This window comes from Poecilia latipinna, unplaced genomic scaffold (assembly GCF_001443285.1).
Source record: "Poecilia latipinna isolate Pla-1442-1.1 unplaced genomic scaffold, P_latipinna-1.0 Scaffold521, whole genome shotgun sequence".
Classification (NCBI taxonomy): Eukaryota; Metazoa; Chordata; class Actinopteri; order Cyprinodontiformes; family Poeciliidae; genus Poecilia; species Poecilia latipinna.
Window position 1 is genome coordinate 175,583 of NW_015113137.1, and position 14,928 is coordinate 190,510.

General features: G+C 36.8%; 2 protein-coding genes across 4 annotated transcripts; both read right to left on the reverse strand.

Moving 5' to 3' along the window:
• Positions 1-150: 150 nt before the first annotated feature.
• LOC106952493 (Down syndrome cell adhesion molecule-like) lies at positions 151-7,997 on the reverse strand. Of its 2 annotated transcripts, none has more exons than XM_015040635.1 (14): positions 7,789-7,997; positions 7,365-7,703; positions 7,050-7,178; positions 6,618-6,785; positions 6,453-6,523; positions 4,556-4,802; positions 4,392-4,475; positions 4,185-4,265; positions 3,857-3,985; positions 3,586-3,750; positions 3,236-3,288; positions 1,658-1,754; positions 1,541-1,571; positions 151-660 (listed from the first exon to the last, which is right to left on the reverse strand). In XM_015040635.1, the coding sequence occupies exons 1-14, from the start codon at positions 7,835-7,837 to the stop codon at positions 603-605; spliced, it is 1,701 nt and encodes a 566-aa protein (XP_014896121.1). In that variant the 5' UTR covers positions 7,838-7,997; the 3' UTR covers positions 151-602. The 2 variants fall into 2 exon arrangements, with proteins under 2 accessions (XP_014896121.1, XP_014896120.1); XM_015040634.1 differs by having other exon boundaries at positions 1,658-1,757; positions 7,789-7,995.
• Positions 7,998-10,973: 2,976 nt separating this feature from the next.
• Positions 10,974-14,665, reverse strand: LOC106952494 (hepatitis A virus cellular receptor 1 homolog). 2 transcript variants are annotated; one of them, XM_015040638.1, is made up of 8 exons: positions 14,548-14,665; positions 14,291-14,449; positions 13,846-14,184; positions 13,275-13,337; positions 12,378-12,415; positions 11,997-12,108; positions 11,757-11,878; positions 10,974-11,210 (listed from the first exon to the last, which is right to left on the reverse strand). In XM_015040638.1, exons 2-7 carry the CDS (start codon positions 14,394-14,396, stop codon positions 11,787-11,789), a joined length of 750 nt encoding a protein of 249 aa, XP_014896124.1. In that variant the 5' UTR covers positions 14,397-14,449; positions 14,548-14,665; the 3' UTR covers positions 10,974-11,210; positions 11,757-11,786. The 2 variants fall into 2 exon arrangements, with proteins under 2 accessions (XP_014896124.1, XP_014896123.1); XM_015040637.1 differs by having other exon boundaries at positions 14,291-14,665.
• Between the last annotated feature and the right edge of the window lie 263 nt (positions 14,666-14,928).

Consider the following 14,928-nt stretch of genomic DNA (forward strand, 5'->3'; position numbering starts at 1 on the left):
TTTTTATGTTTTGCCAAATTGAAACCACAAATTCTGTTTCATTTTATTGATAACAATACAAAGTAGTACAGTACAGGTTCTAGTGCTATTAGTAATGCACTAGTAATGCAGATACAGTGGATAATAAATGCATTTTTAGCTTACTTTGCACTATTTCATAAAACAGGGATCAACTGTGTGCACATTTTTCATCATGTACTACGATGAAAAAGTAATAAAGTAATTCCAGCAGGTGGCAGTATTTAACAAAAACTGAAGCTAAATTGGATAGTAAAAGCCTTCAGTTAATATTGAATACACCGTTGAACAATTATGCTGCAATGATGGACATTTTAATGGAGCAACAACATAAATGCATAATGTTAAAAAAATAAAAAAATAAAGCTATAGTGGAGAAATGATGCTGCCAATTACAGAATACCAATCACTATTAAAAAAAATCTTAAAGGAGCTTTGTATTTTTTATATTTCCTTTAGTATTAGACCCAAATACACGCGAAGGTAATATTAGCAAATTATCTCCAATAAAACAAAAATTACACTTTGGTATATTTAATCTAGTTGGCATAATGAGTTTCCAAATGTTGATTGCAGAGTAAGTTTCACAGCTCCTGCAGCGACTCAGACCCTTTGTAATGAATGGCTCCATTGGCCAGCCACCTGTAAGCAGTAGAGGAGAATTACTTAGTAGAGCTACTGAATATATATATATATATATATATATATATATATATATATATATATATAAACAAGACACGTTGTTTCCCTCTGCATGTACTAAAAATAATGAGCTCTTGCAAAGCAGAGCTTGTGCAGCTATAAAGTTCAAAATACACTTCCTCTACAAGAGCACCCACACGATTAAATCAATGACTGAAGGTCATAAAAACACAAGTTCCTGTTACAGCAATGTGGCCTGTCTACTTCGATGACAAAAGCAATTGGGGAATTTAAAAAGCCTGCCACACAAATACAGGACCATCTCGAGTTCTTTTTTTGTGAAGCAAACCCTCGTTGTACATGTAGAAAAACCTCCAGCAAAGACGGTACCGCTGTTAAAGCAGAAATGAGAGTCTTTTGCTAAATCCAAGCCTTTGGACATTGTGAGGCAGACTGATCAGCAGGGAGCCTCGAGCTGCGTAACTTTAGTGTCAAAATGCAAAAGTTGTTTCATTGAGAAAACAAACAGCAGTAAAATTAACTTCTTAAATAATAAAATAATTGTATCTGCTAATCACACAGATGTGGAATTTTCAATCTGAGTTATTATAAATTATTAAAATGATACTTATTCACTACAGGGAAGGGAATCCTCACTGAAAATAAGTTCAGAGAGCAGCATTTAAAAAAAAAAAAGAGGACAGAAATAGCCTTTGGGACAAAGCCTGATGTAAACTAGCCTTTAGCTCAACTATCCTGTTGACCCTTGTCTATGTTTTTCCAAACTGAGGTCATTCACCCATCCGGCTACCATAGCTAAGATTGACTCTGCTGACAATTTAACAGAATCTCTTTTAAGTAACTTAAAACAACCACTTACATGTTCAGGCTGCCGTTTCTCTGTTTTATACCTGTGAACAGAGAATAAGGATCAAAGAAGTGTAAGAAATTTGTCCGGTTGTTATAAAATGCAATAAGGAGAGAAAAAAAAACTCACGTCGAAGTTGCCAAATAGCAAGAGCAGCAACAATCAATATTACCAGCACAACAGGCACAGCAATAGCAGATGTGTGAACTCCGCTTCTTGCTTTAGTCTCCTGTCAGACAAAATTAAGATAAATTCACTATACCAGTTTTTTAACAAAACACCTCAGCAACAAGACCTGAAATAAAATCAAACAGTCTGATATCACTGTTGTCATCTGTTGCGCTCATCTGATGTCCTCAGGTGGTAATTTGAACATTTGGACAGCAGGAAACTCAACTGAGAGACAAAGATCATCGTTGTTAATGGTTTAAATTAACTTCATGTTCCAAACAGTGCTGCAGTTTAAGATGGTTCTTATCCTGGTTTACATAAATATTCATAGCTTCTCACTAAAGTGCATGCACAGCGATTCAGACAGTTGGCTACCCCATCTGTCACTGCACTAATTTCAGGCATTGCTTTCATAAAATCTTCACTTCCTAGACAAGCATTGCAGTTTTTTTTTTTCTTTCCAAATGACAGAACTAGCAGGCTCTTATGCAACGTAGACGAGGTCGGGGCCTGTTTCTGGTGGACCGAGGTTCTCAGAAGGCACGGGTTAAAAATATTAAAACCTTCCCATAATGCAGTTCATACGGTGTAAACAAATTTATTAGGATTCAAGAGAAAGTGTTGAGTAACTTTTTCCTTCGGGTAAATGAAAAACAAAGTATAACGACACAGTTCTGCTCAACTACCTGCTGAAAGAAGACTACTACTATTTTTTCCCCTTGTTTGAAAACTTATGTTAGCGAGCCACCAGTGAAATCTCTGTAAAGCAGCAGAATGAACTGAGCAGGTAAACTGACTAATTAACAATAACTTATTAGTTAGTCATCAACATCATTGCTATAAATATCATTATAATAAAAAGTGAGTTTCTCCACTTTTTTCTGTGCACTTTTTTACCTCTTAAATCTGCATACTTTGTGCTACTTCAACATTTTGCCATATTCTGCTCATTCAGGACATTTTGAACAAGTCTTGAGGTATTCAAATCTTCTACAATTTACCTCATTCTATCTCTCCTTTCAATCCTAATTTCAACCCAGATTCCATCCTTAATTCCACCCCTCTTTCCAGCACCTCTTCAAACCCCAATCCTGACTCCAACTCTCATCCCAATCCTAATCCCAACTTTCCTTCCACCACTTCTTCCAGTCATCCTTCCAAACCTCCTTTCTTTATTTTTTGCTTTATTTTAAGGCCAGAGATAAGGTTACACCTATAGATTTCTCAATGTATAGATGGTGAAAACCATGATATTTCTAAATTCTGCTAATATCTTATACCATCAACAAGTGTCTAATATACACTGTAATTGTTCAGTACGCTACTTCACACAATAATTTCCCTTATTTTTTAATGTACTTTTTTACTCACACTTAATAAATATATCTTAAAATGTGATGATGTACAATACTAAAGATAAAACAAAGTATGTGTTCAAAGATATTACTCAGATACTCAGAGGGGGTAAATGTCATTGTTTGCTTTCTGCACTAACAGACACAGTTTGTAGTTAACTAGTTTCAGTTTAATACTCACAGAGACTGTAGTAGCAGTGGATGTGGTGGGCATTATGCTACTCGTTTGCTGATCTGTCAGGCACACCCAGATGAGAAATTAAACAGAGGGAAGTTATAAAACTTTCTTTCTACAAACAAGCATTTACTAGAAAAACATGGTAGGGAAATTGGTACTTGAGGAACTGCAACCATGTTTTGATAAATCTGCAAATTCAAACACACATTTCCTTCTGCTTTCATGAAAATAGAGCAAATCTTCATCTGGATCTATTTCAGCTTTGCCATGAACATCTCTATGTGGAAAATATCTATATCTAGTCTGCTTCAGCATTAAAACACATTCAAGTGAGAACGGTGAGAAAGCAATACCTCTTTCTTCGATGGTCACAGTGAGAACGTTGCTGGCTTCACTGGTGCCCAGGCTGTTTTTAGCAAACATGCGAATGCTGTATGTTGAAGGGTTGATCTCTATTATCGTGGCTTCTGTCTCGTTGGAGCCGAAATCTATAATAGCCTTTGAGTAATCCCATGAAGCTGAGAAGAAAACAAATATTCTAAATAATGTTTTTAAAAGCTGACGTGATCAACGGTGTATTAGAGAAAATGCTTATATTTTTGTGCCAAAGGACTCTTTTCTCACCGTTTGCTGCTTTATACTCCAAGTAGAAAGCAGTGATAGGACTGTCACCTTCACAGCCGGGAGTCCAGGAAAGTGAAATTGTGTTGTCTATCACCTCGTTCAACACAATTACAGGTGGATCTGGTGGCACTAGGAGCAGCACAGTCAGGACATTCATTACCAGACATTTTTTTTTTTTACTCACCTGGTGAATTTATGTATTTAAACATGCCCCTTCCATAAAACAAGTAACCTTGTATAATGATAGTATAAGTCTAAACTTCTTCTTTAAGATGAGACAAAATAAATGCTTTTGTTTATGTTAAAAAAACACACAAATGTATGAAACCTGCTGGGAGGGTTGTGCTTTTCAAAGAGATTTCATCCCAAACTGTGGATGTAGAAACAGTCCCAGCTGAAGTTGTGTGAGCTTGGAGCAAAGCAGAAAAAAAAAAAAAGAAAAAAAAAAAAACTAAAGTTAAGACTCTTAGTTTATTTCACAGTTTTAAAAAACATTTTGTTGAAATTTCCAGTGTCTTTATCTGATAATACCCACCACTGGTAGAGCCTGTGTATTCCTTCAGCTTTGTGGAAGCAGTAGTAGAAGACAACAAAGTAGTTGCCACTGTTGTCTCTTTGACTTGAAACAGAAATAAAATTTGAAATTAATCTGACGATAAGTGGATCTTTAATTTAAACGTCTTGTGTTTTCCAGCATACCTTTGTCAAGAGTGGTGCAGAAAGCTGGAGCTGAAAAAGGTCCTTTTCCTGCATTGGTTTTGGCCTGGACCTGAACACTGTACTGGGTTGACGTCTTCAGGTGGGTCAGGTTGACGCTCTGTCCTTCGCTCATGGCCGTCACAGTGAGCTGCTGCCACTTTGGAAGCTGCTGGGCCGCCGGGTCGTACTCTCTGTAGTTGACGACGTAGCTGCGCAGGACGCCGTTTCTGAGTTCAACCTTCGGAGGCTAATCAGAAGGAAAAAAAACACATTTTACCAGTGATGAGGTGAATATTATCTCAGCGTGTGTAGTGCCAGAACAAAATGAGAAAATTTAATTTAACAATACAGTTTTTTTTATATGATGGACTGAACTTAGTTCAGCAATAAGACCATTGTCTTGCAATCTATTTTTAAGCATTTGTTATTTTTAAGCTGAGAGCCTTGTTGGACAAAGTGCAGCTTCTTTATGAGTCATTACATTTGTCCTTCTTGCTGAGAGCATGGTGACCATAAGAAAATATGCATCAGTGGTGCAGCACATTGCTCATGAATTGCTGTAAAAAAAGCAAATTCCCTTGCAATTTTTATAGCACATAAATGTTTCAGAAGAAACACAAACTAGGAAACATTAATGATGGACAAATATAACCTTTGTGAATAAAGAGCCAAACATTTTATTATTTTTCTTAATTAGTAAGGCTTAAGAATGATCTGAGCTAACCTGATGCTATGTGAAACAGGAAGTTCTGTCTAGACCTCGTTATTTCACCTCTGGCAGCAACAACAAGCATTTGCATTAGCACAAAGTTACATTTTAAATTAAATGTCAGTGGAGAAATGTTTTAAATCCTTCATACAAATGAGGGTTTTTAAAGGTCTGATGACAGCATCTCAGGTGTGTTTCTGTTTCTAAAGTCTAATGTTAGTTTTGAGTTCAATGATCATCTCATTGATTTTATTGAGATGTTGTTTTGGTGATTGGGTTCAAACTCTCCCATTTTTTCCAGTCTCTTTCCCATCGTTGAATCAACTTTGTTTTTCGTGTGTGGTGCATGATTTGTTGTTTTGTGTGACCACTTAGCCCACTTCTTGAGTTTTTGTGATAACCCTGATTGTGGCAAGTCACAACTTGTCCTAGTTCATGATTTGATGGAGGGTGTGTATATTTCCCACATGGAGCAGATTGAAGAAAATTTGCTTTTTGTTTTTAAATCAGGATATCTTTTAAAGAAAAAAATAGTCAGATGGTCTGAAAATATTAAATGTTAAAAGCAAACATTAAAAAAAATGTTTTAAGGAAAAAAATAGGTTTTCAAATCATCATGTCTGTTTTTGTTGTCACCAGTCACTGATAGATGATCCTCTCTTTTGAACCTAATATAAACCAAAGGCTCATACACTAAGAGCCAAACTTTCATTCATTTGCTTTTTGACAATTGAAACTGAAATATTTGGAGGAGAAAAGGTTTGTTATAGACAGCAGCCACTGACAGACATGTCATGCAAACAAAGAGAACAGGAGATAAATAAAAAGACATAAATAAGGTGGACCATCTTCTTTTTATAAATCTGTTTTGTAAAGACTTTTTGTCACAAAAATATTGACGTACGATAACAAGTTCATTGTGGGACTTTGAATTCAACTCTAAAAGTTGTGGTGATAATTAGGAAAATGATCAATTTCACTTTTACGGTGTGAAACTAACCTTGGACCAAGCTCTGGTTAAGGGGAGAACTGGCACAAAAGTTGCAGAAAACGCAGGACATTTTTTTTCTGAAACATATATTCCTTACTCTGTCACTCTCTCGCTCCCTCTATGACATACTACACACACACACACACACACACACACCCCCCCACACACACACACACATATATAGTTTGTAACTTTACCTTCCAAGTAACTTGAATGCAGTCAAAACTGGGGGCCTCAAGCTGCACATCGACCGGGGGACCCTCAGGTGCTGTAGAGAGGTCAAAGTTTAACTGTCTTCAAAATGATGGGCTTTGTTTAAGTTTGACATGATTCAGTTAAAGGCTTGATGGACGGGGATTTACCTGCTTCTTTCGTTGTAAATATCAGAACATTGCTGGGTTCACTCAGTCCCACATTGTTGACTGCAAACATGCGGAGGTTGTAAGTCTTGGCAGGACGTAAATCAACCAAAGTCACCTGAGTCAGGTGAGCCTGCGGCACTTCAGTTCTTTTGGCCGTATCCCAAGACGCTATTGGACAGAAATAAAATGAGATCACATCTGCACCTTTTAAATAGTGTTCTTTATTCAGGGAGTTGTGCAAACTTCCAAAGAAAACCCACTGAAAAACAATCTGAAGATCCTGATGCTTGTTTTTACGGTTGCAGAAACAAATCTCCTCAGGAATAAAAAGATATTATAGACTAACTCAAGACATTAGCAGGACATTGCAAACTGTTGGTAGCAGCTTGCAAAGCATGTCAGCACATAGCAGCATGCTTTTCTTGTCCTTACCGTATTTGTTTTTTAAATCCACCTTGTAGGCTGTAATGGGTCTGCCACCATTAAATGGAGGGGTCCAGCGTACAGTGATAGTTCGTTCCCTCACCTCTCTTGTTTCCACCTTTAGAGGAAAAGGTCGTCCTAAAACAGAAATGCAGTGTTTTACCAGTTACTAAGGTACTAAAAAAAACACAAATAACAAATTTAATAATTACCATTCACTGTGAATTGTCAATTTTCAGATTTATTTTCTTTTTTTTTTTTTTTGACATGATATATGCAACGTGCATTATTTCAGCAATATGCTTTCTAGAGTGTAAAGAGTACCTGGCTTTACTGTGAGAGTAATCTCAAGTTTCTGATCGTTGAACCAGCCCGGTATGTCTATCCGGCAGCCGTATATGCCCGAGTCGCTCTCCTGAACCTGCCTGATGGTCAGAGAAGCCTCTCCTGCGCCGAGGTTACCCGTAAGAGCGTAGCGCTCCGACTGCCGGCTGAGCACATTGGTCCCATCTGACCTGAGCACCTCGTTGGCACAGCCGCTTTTAGGTATGTTCCCTCTGCCCCAGCAGAAAGGCAGCTTGCCGTAATACCCTGCATCATACTTGCATCTCAGAGTAACATCTGTTCCCACTGTGGTGATTATGGGGTTTGCAGAGACATCACCTAAAAAGCAAACAAACAAACAAACAAAAAGTGTAAGGAAAAGTCTAACGCTGTCAAATAAAACTCTCCTTAATGATTCTCTTACCTGTGTTCACCCAAAAGAGAAGACAGCAGCACAAAGTGATAAACTTCATTCTCACATAAATCACACTGCAGAGTTTTCCTGAGTTAGTGATTAGTTCATCTGTCGGACACCTTTGAACTGACCGTAGAGTGGCTTCAGCACTGAAGTGTTTCCAAATCACATGACGCCTCCCTTGATATGCTCACACCAACAACTTTTGGTGGCAGAAGAGGAATGCAGAAAAGAGCTGTTTCCTTTCCTGTGGTTTTGGTTCCCTTCTGCAAGAAGAAGAAGGGGAAAAATGTTTCTTTTTGTTGAATAGACACAAGAGTCTCAAGGTTCTCAAGGTTCTCAGTGTAACTTGTTGTGTTACCTAGTGTCTGCTTCTGAATCTGGATTATGGCTTTATTCTGGGAAAATGCTTGAAACTCAGAGGACGCCGTTTAAAAATCTACTTCTGAACCTTTTAAAATTAGCTTTACTTGGGAATAATCACGTTTTAACTGCTAGACAGAGATTATATATTGATCCTGGACCCCGTGACATTATTGAGAAAGACGAAGTTGGTCACGAATGTGTATTTCAAATAGACAATTGGGATTAAAAATCATAAAGTCAATGTTTTTGAAAAAGAAAATCTAGTTCTGTAAGGAGGAAAAGGATAAAAATACAGCAAATGGCAATTCTTCCAAATATGAAAGAAATCTATGTTATGTATTGTTTTTTTTTTTTTTTCATTTGAAGGAATAAAAATGTTTTGCGGCTATTTTCCTTTGTATTTTAACATTTTATCAGATTTCATCTTGTTATTACATTGTTTTATTTCATTTTAATTGTATGCACTCAATAATAAATATGAATAGTTCATGTATCAACTAAGATAATTATGGGTGAAAAGCAACCAAGGGGAATATTTTCAAAAAGGGAGGATTTTAAAATCCCCCGTTTCCCCTCAGTAACACAAGCTTTAAGGCTCATAAAGAAATAATCTTTCTCCAACCTTTGGTTCTGTCCGTCTACGTGTGTGTCAGTTTTATTTATTTATTATAAACCCGAGCAATAACTATCCAACAAGTCATAAAAAATATTCTACATCCAGAACTACAAAAAGCATGTTGCAGGGGTGAATGGTGGTTGGAGCTGGGATTTAATCACCATCATGTAAGAAGAAAGCATTTAAGATGAACCAAATGTGTCCTCTGTGACACGAGTGAAAGTAGAAAGTCTGGTTTACCCAAAGCCATGGTCTCTTGCATAGTTTTTGAACTGCTGAGTTAACATTTGGGTCTCTTTGGGTGTTTTGTAACCCTGGAAAAAAAAAGAAAAGAAAAGAAAAACTTCCTCTGAAGCATGAGAATGGAGTAGTTCAATATAATCTCAAAATTTATGGCAGAAAAAAGTGTATTTTTAACCTTTTCTCAGAACTAATACACCTTATTTTAAGTTTTAAATTGAAAAAATATCTAAATCTTGTGACAGTTTACACCACTTCATTAACAAAATAATTTATTCACTTAATAATTCAATAATTTTCAATATTGATATTTCTGTTGATGTTTGCAGAGGGGTTGTGACTGGGTAAGAGATGAATTTCACCCTGGAAGGGTTCAGAAGGTCACGCAACACATTTTTTACTTCTTGATGTGAATGTAAAACCAGAACAGAGTCAAGGAGGCTTTGACATAAAATTAAAACTTCCACCTAGTGTGCTAGAGCACATTGTTCATGGCAGATTTTATTCAGCAAAGATAATAGAAAATGTGACAGGCATCTCTCAAAACATAATAATGTAGATGGTGGATCAATTCTGGAAAAGGTTTTCATTTTTCATTTAAATTTTTTAACAAATTTAGAAAATTACTCTCGAAATTAAAGGAAAAAAAAATATTTGTTAGCAATACAGTCACCAAGTCTTAGAAATACAGACCAGTTTGTTTCCACTGGTACCAAGACGATGTGTGACAATGAGGGTCAGTTCTTTGAGATTTCCTTGATGGGACCCTAATTGCTTCCACGACAGATTTCAGTCGACACTGTTGGTTCCATGTTGGTGAAATGAAAATATTATTTTAAGTATTTTTCTAAGAGGGGGTATGAATCATGTTGGGTGCATCTCCAAAGTTCAATGGGTGAGAGGAATCCCTGGTCAGAACATTGCAAAGGGAATTTGCAACATGATCATATTAAAAATATATAAAAACAGGAACTGAAAAAGAAACAGAGAAACTGACATTTTATTGAAACGAAAGATAAAAAAATGTACTTACAACACTCAGTACTTGGAAACAAGTTAAGAAATTTGTCGTCTTTGTCCACACAGAAAATAGCTTCTAGGGAGATAATGTTGTTATTAATCTTAATGATTTTGAACTGTTAGTACTTTGCTCAAGGAGAGCTCACGTAGGCAAGCTTTCTGCAGGAAGACCCTGAAGCCAGGACTTTATTGCTGCAAGGCAACATTACTGACATCCTGTCATCAAACTTTATTACTATGGAAGTACTGATACGTTTCAGTATCTCTCAGGTTGTTCATGGCTTCTCACATGATCAAATGTCTTTTTAAGCTCAGTCCCTTATTATTTAAAACATGAAGGACCACAGATGTCATAATCTGTAAATGCTCTGCAAGATGCCTCTTATGAACATGCAACATTGTGGGTCTGGAAGTCGTGCACATAACTCACACAAAGCTTGAAAAGTTGTAGAAATTATCTTACTTTAATCAAGCATACTCCTTACTTAAATCTACAATAATGACATCTCACATTTTAATTATTTTTATTGTAGTGTAAATTTCTGCCTACAAATGGGAAGGAAGGGTGAAGACACAGGGGTTGAGGCTTGTATTTTCTCCTGCAGTTCTGGTTACTATCTGGACCCCGATCTCCTTTCCACAGCCAGATACTAATCAAGATTAAATGCCTCCAGTACAAACAACCATTTAATGACTGGTTTCTAAATATATTAAAGCAAATCTGCTCAGTGTCTGAAGGCAATGCAGTTTAAGCTTCATATTCTTTCTTTTTAAGCTGCACTGCTCACTTTAGGTAATGATGAAGTGGTTCTGTTATCATGATTGGTGGAGAATAGCTGCTAGGATAGATGATTAAATCTTTACTGGTTAATGATCCAATCTTGAAGATGTAAAAAAACTGGCAAAACTTTCATTTTCTTTGTGCATAAATCAATTAGAAAGACAAGTTTGATTCAAGTTTACAAAGACAAAACTTTATTCAATTTAACAAGTTGATACTGTTAATTACAAACAGTGTTAAAAACACAGCGTGGCCGCTTAATGAGCCAAGGACTTCTTAGAATGTGGATAAAACTATTCAGCAGCCTGCGACAGCTTCCTCTTTTACAAATATGTGGTTACTCCAACGCCATTTCTGAGTCCTGTTTTCTCACGGAGAGCCATGTAATGAAGCATCATTTATATTCCTCTAAAGCAAAAATACAGCAAAGGTTAAAAACCAAACCACTAATCAAAAGTCCACAGACAAAATAAGTTGACTGATAATTTACAGTCTTTGAATCATACATACTAAATAAATAGTTCAATTATTACTTTTTTCTATGTACAGTTAATTCGAGTTACGCCACTGTTTATTTAAAAAAAAAAATCCCATGCAGTTAATTGATATAATTCAGGAAGTCATTGTTTTAATATGTAAACAAAGAAGAAACAAGGAGGAGACGAAGTACAAAGCGCGTCACTTGTCCCGTCATTTCATTGTTTATAACGTTATGCAGTTTGTCCAGTAGGTGGCACTGTGCCCACAACTGTAAACCATCACAATCGTTTCATGTCGGTTACAAATAAATTCAAGCAGATTAATTAACTTTAGGGATCAGCATTTATCTGGGAATCACTGGTTAGACATTGTATGTTATTTTAGTGAGATTACTGTTTACTATTGAGAACAATTTTTCATTTAATTTATAGTAGCTGATAAATTGATAAAACATGGTTTAAGGTCAGTAGAAACCTGTTGTATCTGTTTCCCTGATGCAGAGCATCATTGAGTCATAGGGATGGTCTCGTAAATATTTTCGGCTGTCTTGGTGTTGAGCTGCTGACGTGTCGTCCTCCCCATCAGGACCTTCCTCCCTGGTTAGGAGAAATGCCGTGATTAGACATGTTTTCGGTCTGAAGCAGAAGGATTAGTTTAAAATGAATCCGGACAGCAGATGGATGAGTCACAATCTATAAACCACTGCACACTTACTGATGATGAGGATGAGGATTAGGATTATGGTGAGGAAGAAAATAGCTGCAATCCTCCCAATGTTCTCTGCTTCTAAGAGGGCTTTGAAATTTTCATGTAGTGAAAAATTAACCTTATCATGGAAGACAGGAACAAATACAAATTAATTATAGTTTCTCCCATTCATTTTTAGTTTATAAGAATATTCTTTTTAAAACAAAAAAAATATTTGTTTTTGTCATTTCATTTTTCACTTTCTTTCCTGATGTTGTAAACTCATGTAAAAATGGAAACAAAACTTAAAAAAAAACAATTCAGGAATTAATTTTTGTCACATCAGATTCTTGTTGTGCTTATTAAAAATTAGCTATTGACATATCTGTTTTGATAACATCCACCTACCTGACTTGTTACACTCTGAATTTTTGGTATTTTTGAGCCTGTAGAGAAATAAAATTTATTTATTAATTTGATCTATCCAATATAAAAGTAAAAAAAAAAATTCATTCATCTAATGAAAGCAAATAATCTGCCAGATCAAGAATTTAAAGAATCAGAATCTGTATTTTTTTAACATTGTTTTCTTGTAAATATGTATATGCATAGTGTTTTTACAAAACAAGACAAGGTTGAATTATTGCAAACAAGCATGGTATTAATCTGCCTGTCAAGTGTTCATCAGAGAGACAGTTTAGAACCTGCCTCTGGTAGCTATTTTCTTCAAATAGCGCTCTGTAGCGCTGACCTGCAGGTAAAAATCGAAACAGTTTGTATCCAGGATGTGTGGTGTCTGCAGAGATTATCGCTTCCCTCCTTTTAATCCCATACAAGTCCTGCATGGAGGGAAGATCGTTCCTGGTGATCCTCAGCGGACACCTGAATGTCCAAAGTCTGGTCCTTTCATGTTTTCTGAATGATTCAAACCACACAGTGATGCAACATCTGTAGGTAGCCCATTTCCTGGTAGTTCCCAATCCTCTGAAGGCTGTGGTTACCCATGTCTGTTGTGCACCTGTTCCTACCACATTTCTTCTGTCCACTCAACTTTCCATTAATGTTTGGACACAGCTATACCCAAGCTTTAATTGACTCTCTGCTGGACAGGAGGCAATCTTCACAAAGAAAACTGGATTGTAGGGTTTATTTTAGCCATCAGCCATAACAAATTAAACTGTCAAAAATGATCACTTTATGCATAATGAACAGGTAGAAAAGTTTTATTATAAATAAAAACATGCTAATATTCAGAGTGAAAACACGCAGCTGTGTTTTATTTTAGTACAGAGAAGCTCTACTTACCTTTGCTTACTGTCACAGTGACAGCCTCTGTTGTGCTTTGGACGTCAAGTTCTTCCATAGGAGCTGAAAACAAACAAAATGTTCCAGTTAGCTCAAGTTGAAGCAGTGACAGTCAAAATTAAATGATATATTGTTTAAGAATTCAGTAGAATAGTGTTTGTTGTTCCCATAGGACAGGTGTCAGCAACCTTTGCAACTCATTTGTACCCTCAGTTAGTTATATTTTAAGAAGTACAGTTAAAGCTGTTAGAAGCAACATGCATCTTCTTAGCAACATTTACCTGTCAATGCTGCATATAGCCTGTGTTTTTCACATCTACTAATTAAACACACTGAGTTTTTACACATTTTATATAGCCTTCAACAGGGTGACTCAACTAAGGACAGTGGTTGCATTTGCATGGAGGAAGTTGTTTTAATCTAAAAGAGGGCTAAAGGTTGCATTTTGTGTGAGAAATATGTGAGGGATCAAACTTTGTATACTATCCTCCACAATGCTGCTCATAAGTTGCCTGGACAGACTGGTATTATTATAAGATAGCATTATGATGTCCCATTTAGTGAGCATTACCTTCTTCCATAATCAGGTGTACGTTGATCTTTTGGTCGTTGAACAAGCCAGGAATCTCCACCCTGCAGCCGTAGACCCCAGAATCTGTTTTCTGAGCTTTAACGATGGTCAAGGAAATGTCACCCTGCATGACCTGGCTCAGCAGCTGGTACCTGGGGGACTCTCTGAAAGTCACATCCCCATTATCCGACGAGAGGACCGTGTTGCTACATTTGGACCGGGGCACCTGCCCGTGTCCCCAGCAGAAACTGACGATTCCGTTAGCTTGGACATCATAGCTGCAGGGCAGAGTGACATCCTGCCCAATGTACCCAGTGACTGTAATGGTGCAGGATGATACTGAAAAGAGACGGCAATGACAGATCAAACGTAGAAACCCACACGTACCCTTCAGCCAACGAGCAAATAATATCAGCTAAAAGTAACCCTGAAAATATTCACTTACCTTGGATCAGGATGAGAAGGAAAGGAATCAAAAGACCACACATTGGTGTAGGGTACTGTGTAAGCATATCCTTAAGAGAGGCTACCATGTATTTCTGCCACCACATACACTCTGGTCCAGACTGTCCTTTGTTAGCCAAATTATGAAGTTCCCTTTTTCCTTCAAAGAAATAAGGAAGGAAATCAGCACAGCGCCTTTCTGCATTTAGATCTTAATTCTTCATATGAGCAAGGAGTCCTAGGACTGTGATCTATCACCTCTGCTTCAATACATTTGAAATGACTCCTACTTATTCGCAACAAATGTAGGCTGATGTTTAAGTCGAAGAAAATATGCAGCGATCGGAAATGTTGACACAGACGTCACTATGGTCAGAAGCAGAAGCTTCAAATACCAATATGTGATGACACAAGCTCTAAGAGGAAACATGACATATGAGCAACTTATCTCACAGAATCAGGTTTCAAAGAGGCTGGTTTGAGATTTGAAAACTGATCAGAAATACTGCTGCTATTTTGTGAGGGAAATTACTTACATTGTTTTCATATGGCTGTTTAGTTTCATTTAGTTTGACGTGGCCATTGCTGGTAAAATAAGAGATTTTTTTTTTTTTTTAAAGTCTGTTGATGTTCACATTA

Coding starts and splice junctions, on each gene's coding strand:
- LOC106952493 (XM_015040634.1), bottom strand. CDS start 7,837: ATGAAGTTTATCACTTTGTGCTGCTGTCTTCTCTTTTGGGTGAACACA. Junction 3,289..3,585: donor TGTGACCATCGAAGAAAGAG/GTATTGCTTTCT, acceptor TGTGCCTGACAG/ATCAGCAAACGAGTAGCATA. Junction 661..1,540: donor AGAAACGGCAGCCTGAACAT/GTAAGTGGTTGT, acceptor TACTGCTTACAG/GTGGCTGGCCAATGGAGCCA.
- LOC106952494 (XM_015040638.1), bottom strand. CDS start 14,396: ATGTGGTGGCAGAAATACATGGTAGCCTCTCTTAAGGATATGCTTACA. Junction 12,416..13,274: donor CACTGTGACAGTAAGCAAAG/GTAAGTAGAGCT, acceptor ATTTCTCTACAG/GCTCAAAAATACCAAAAATT. Junction 12,109..12,377: donor TTCAGAGTGTAACAAGTCAG/GTAGGTGGATGT, acceptor TTCCATGATAAG/GTTAATTTTTCACTACATGA.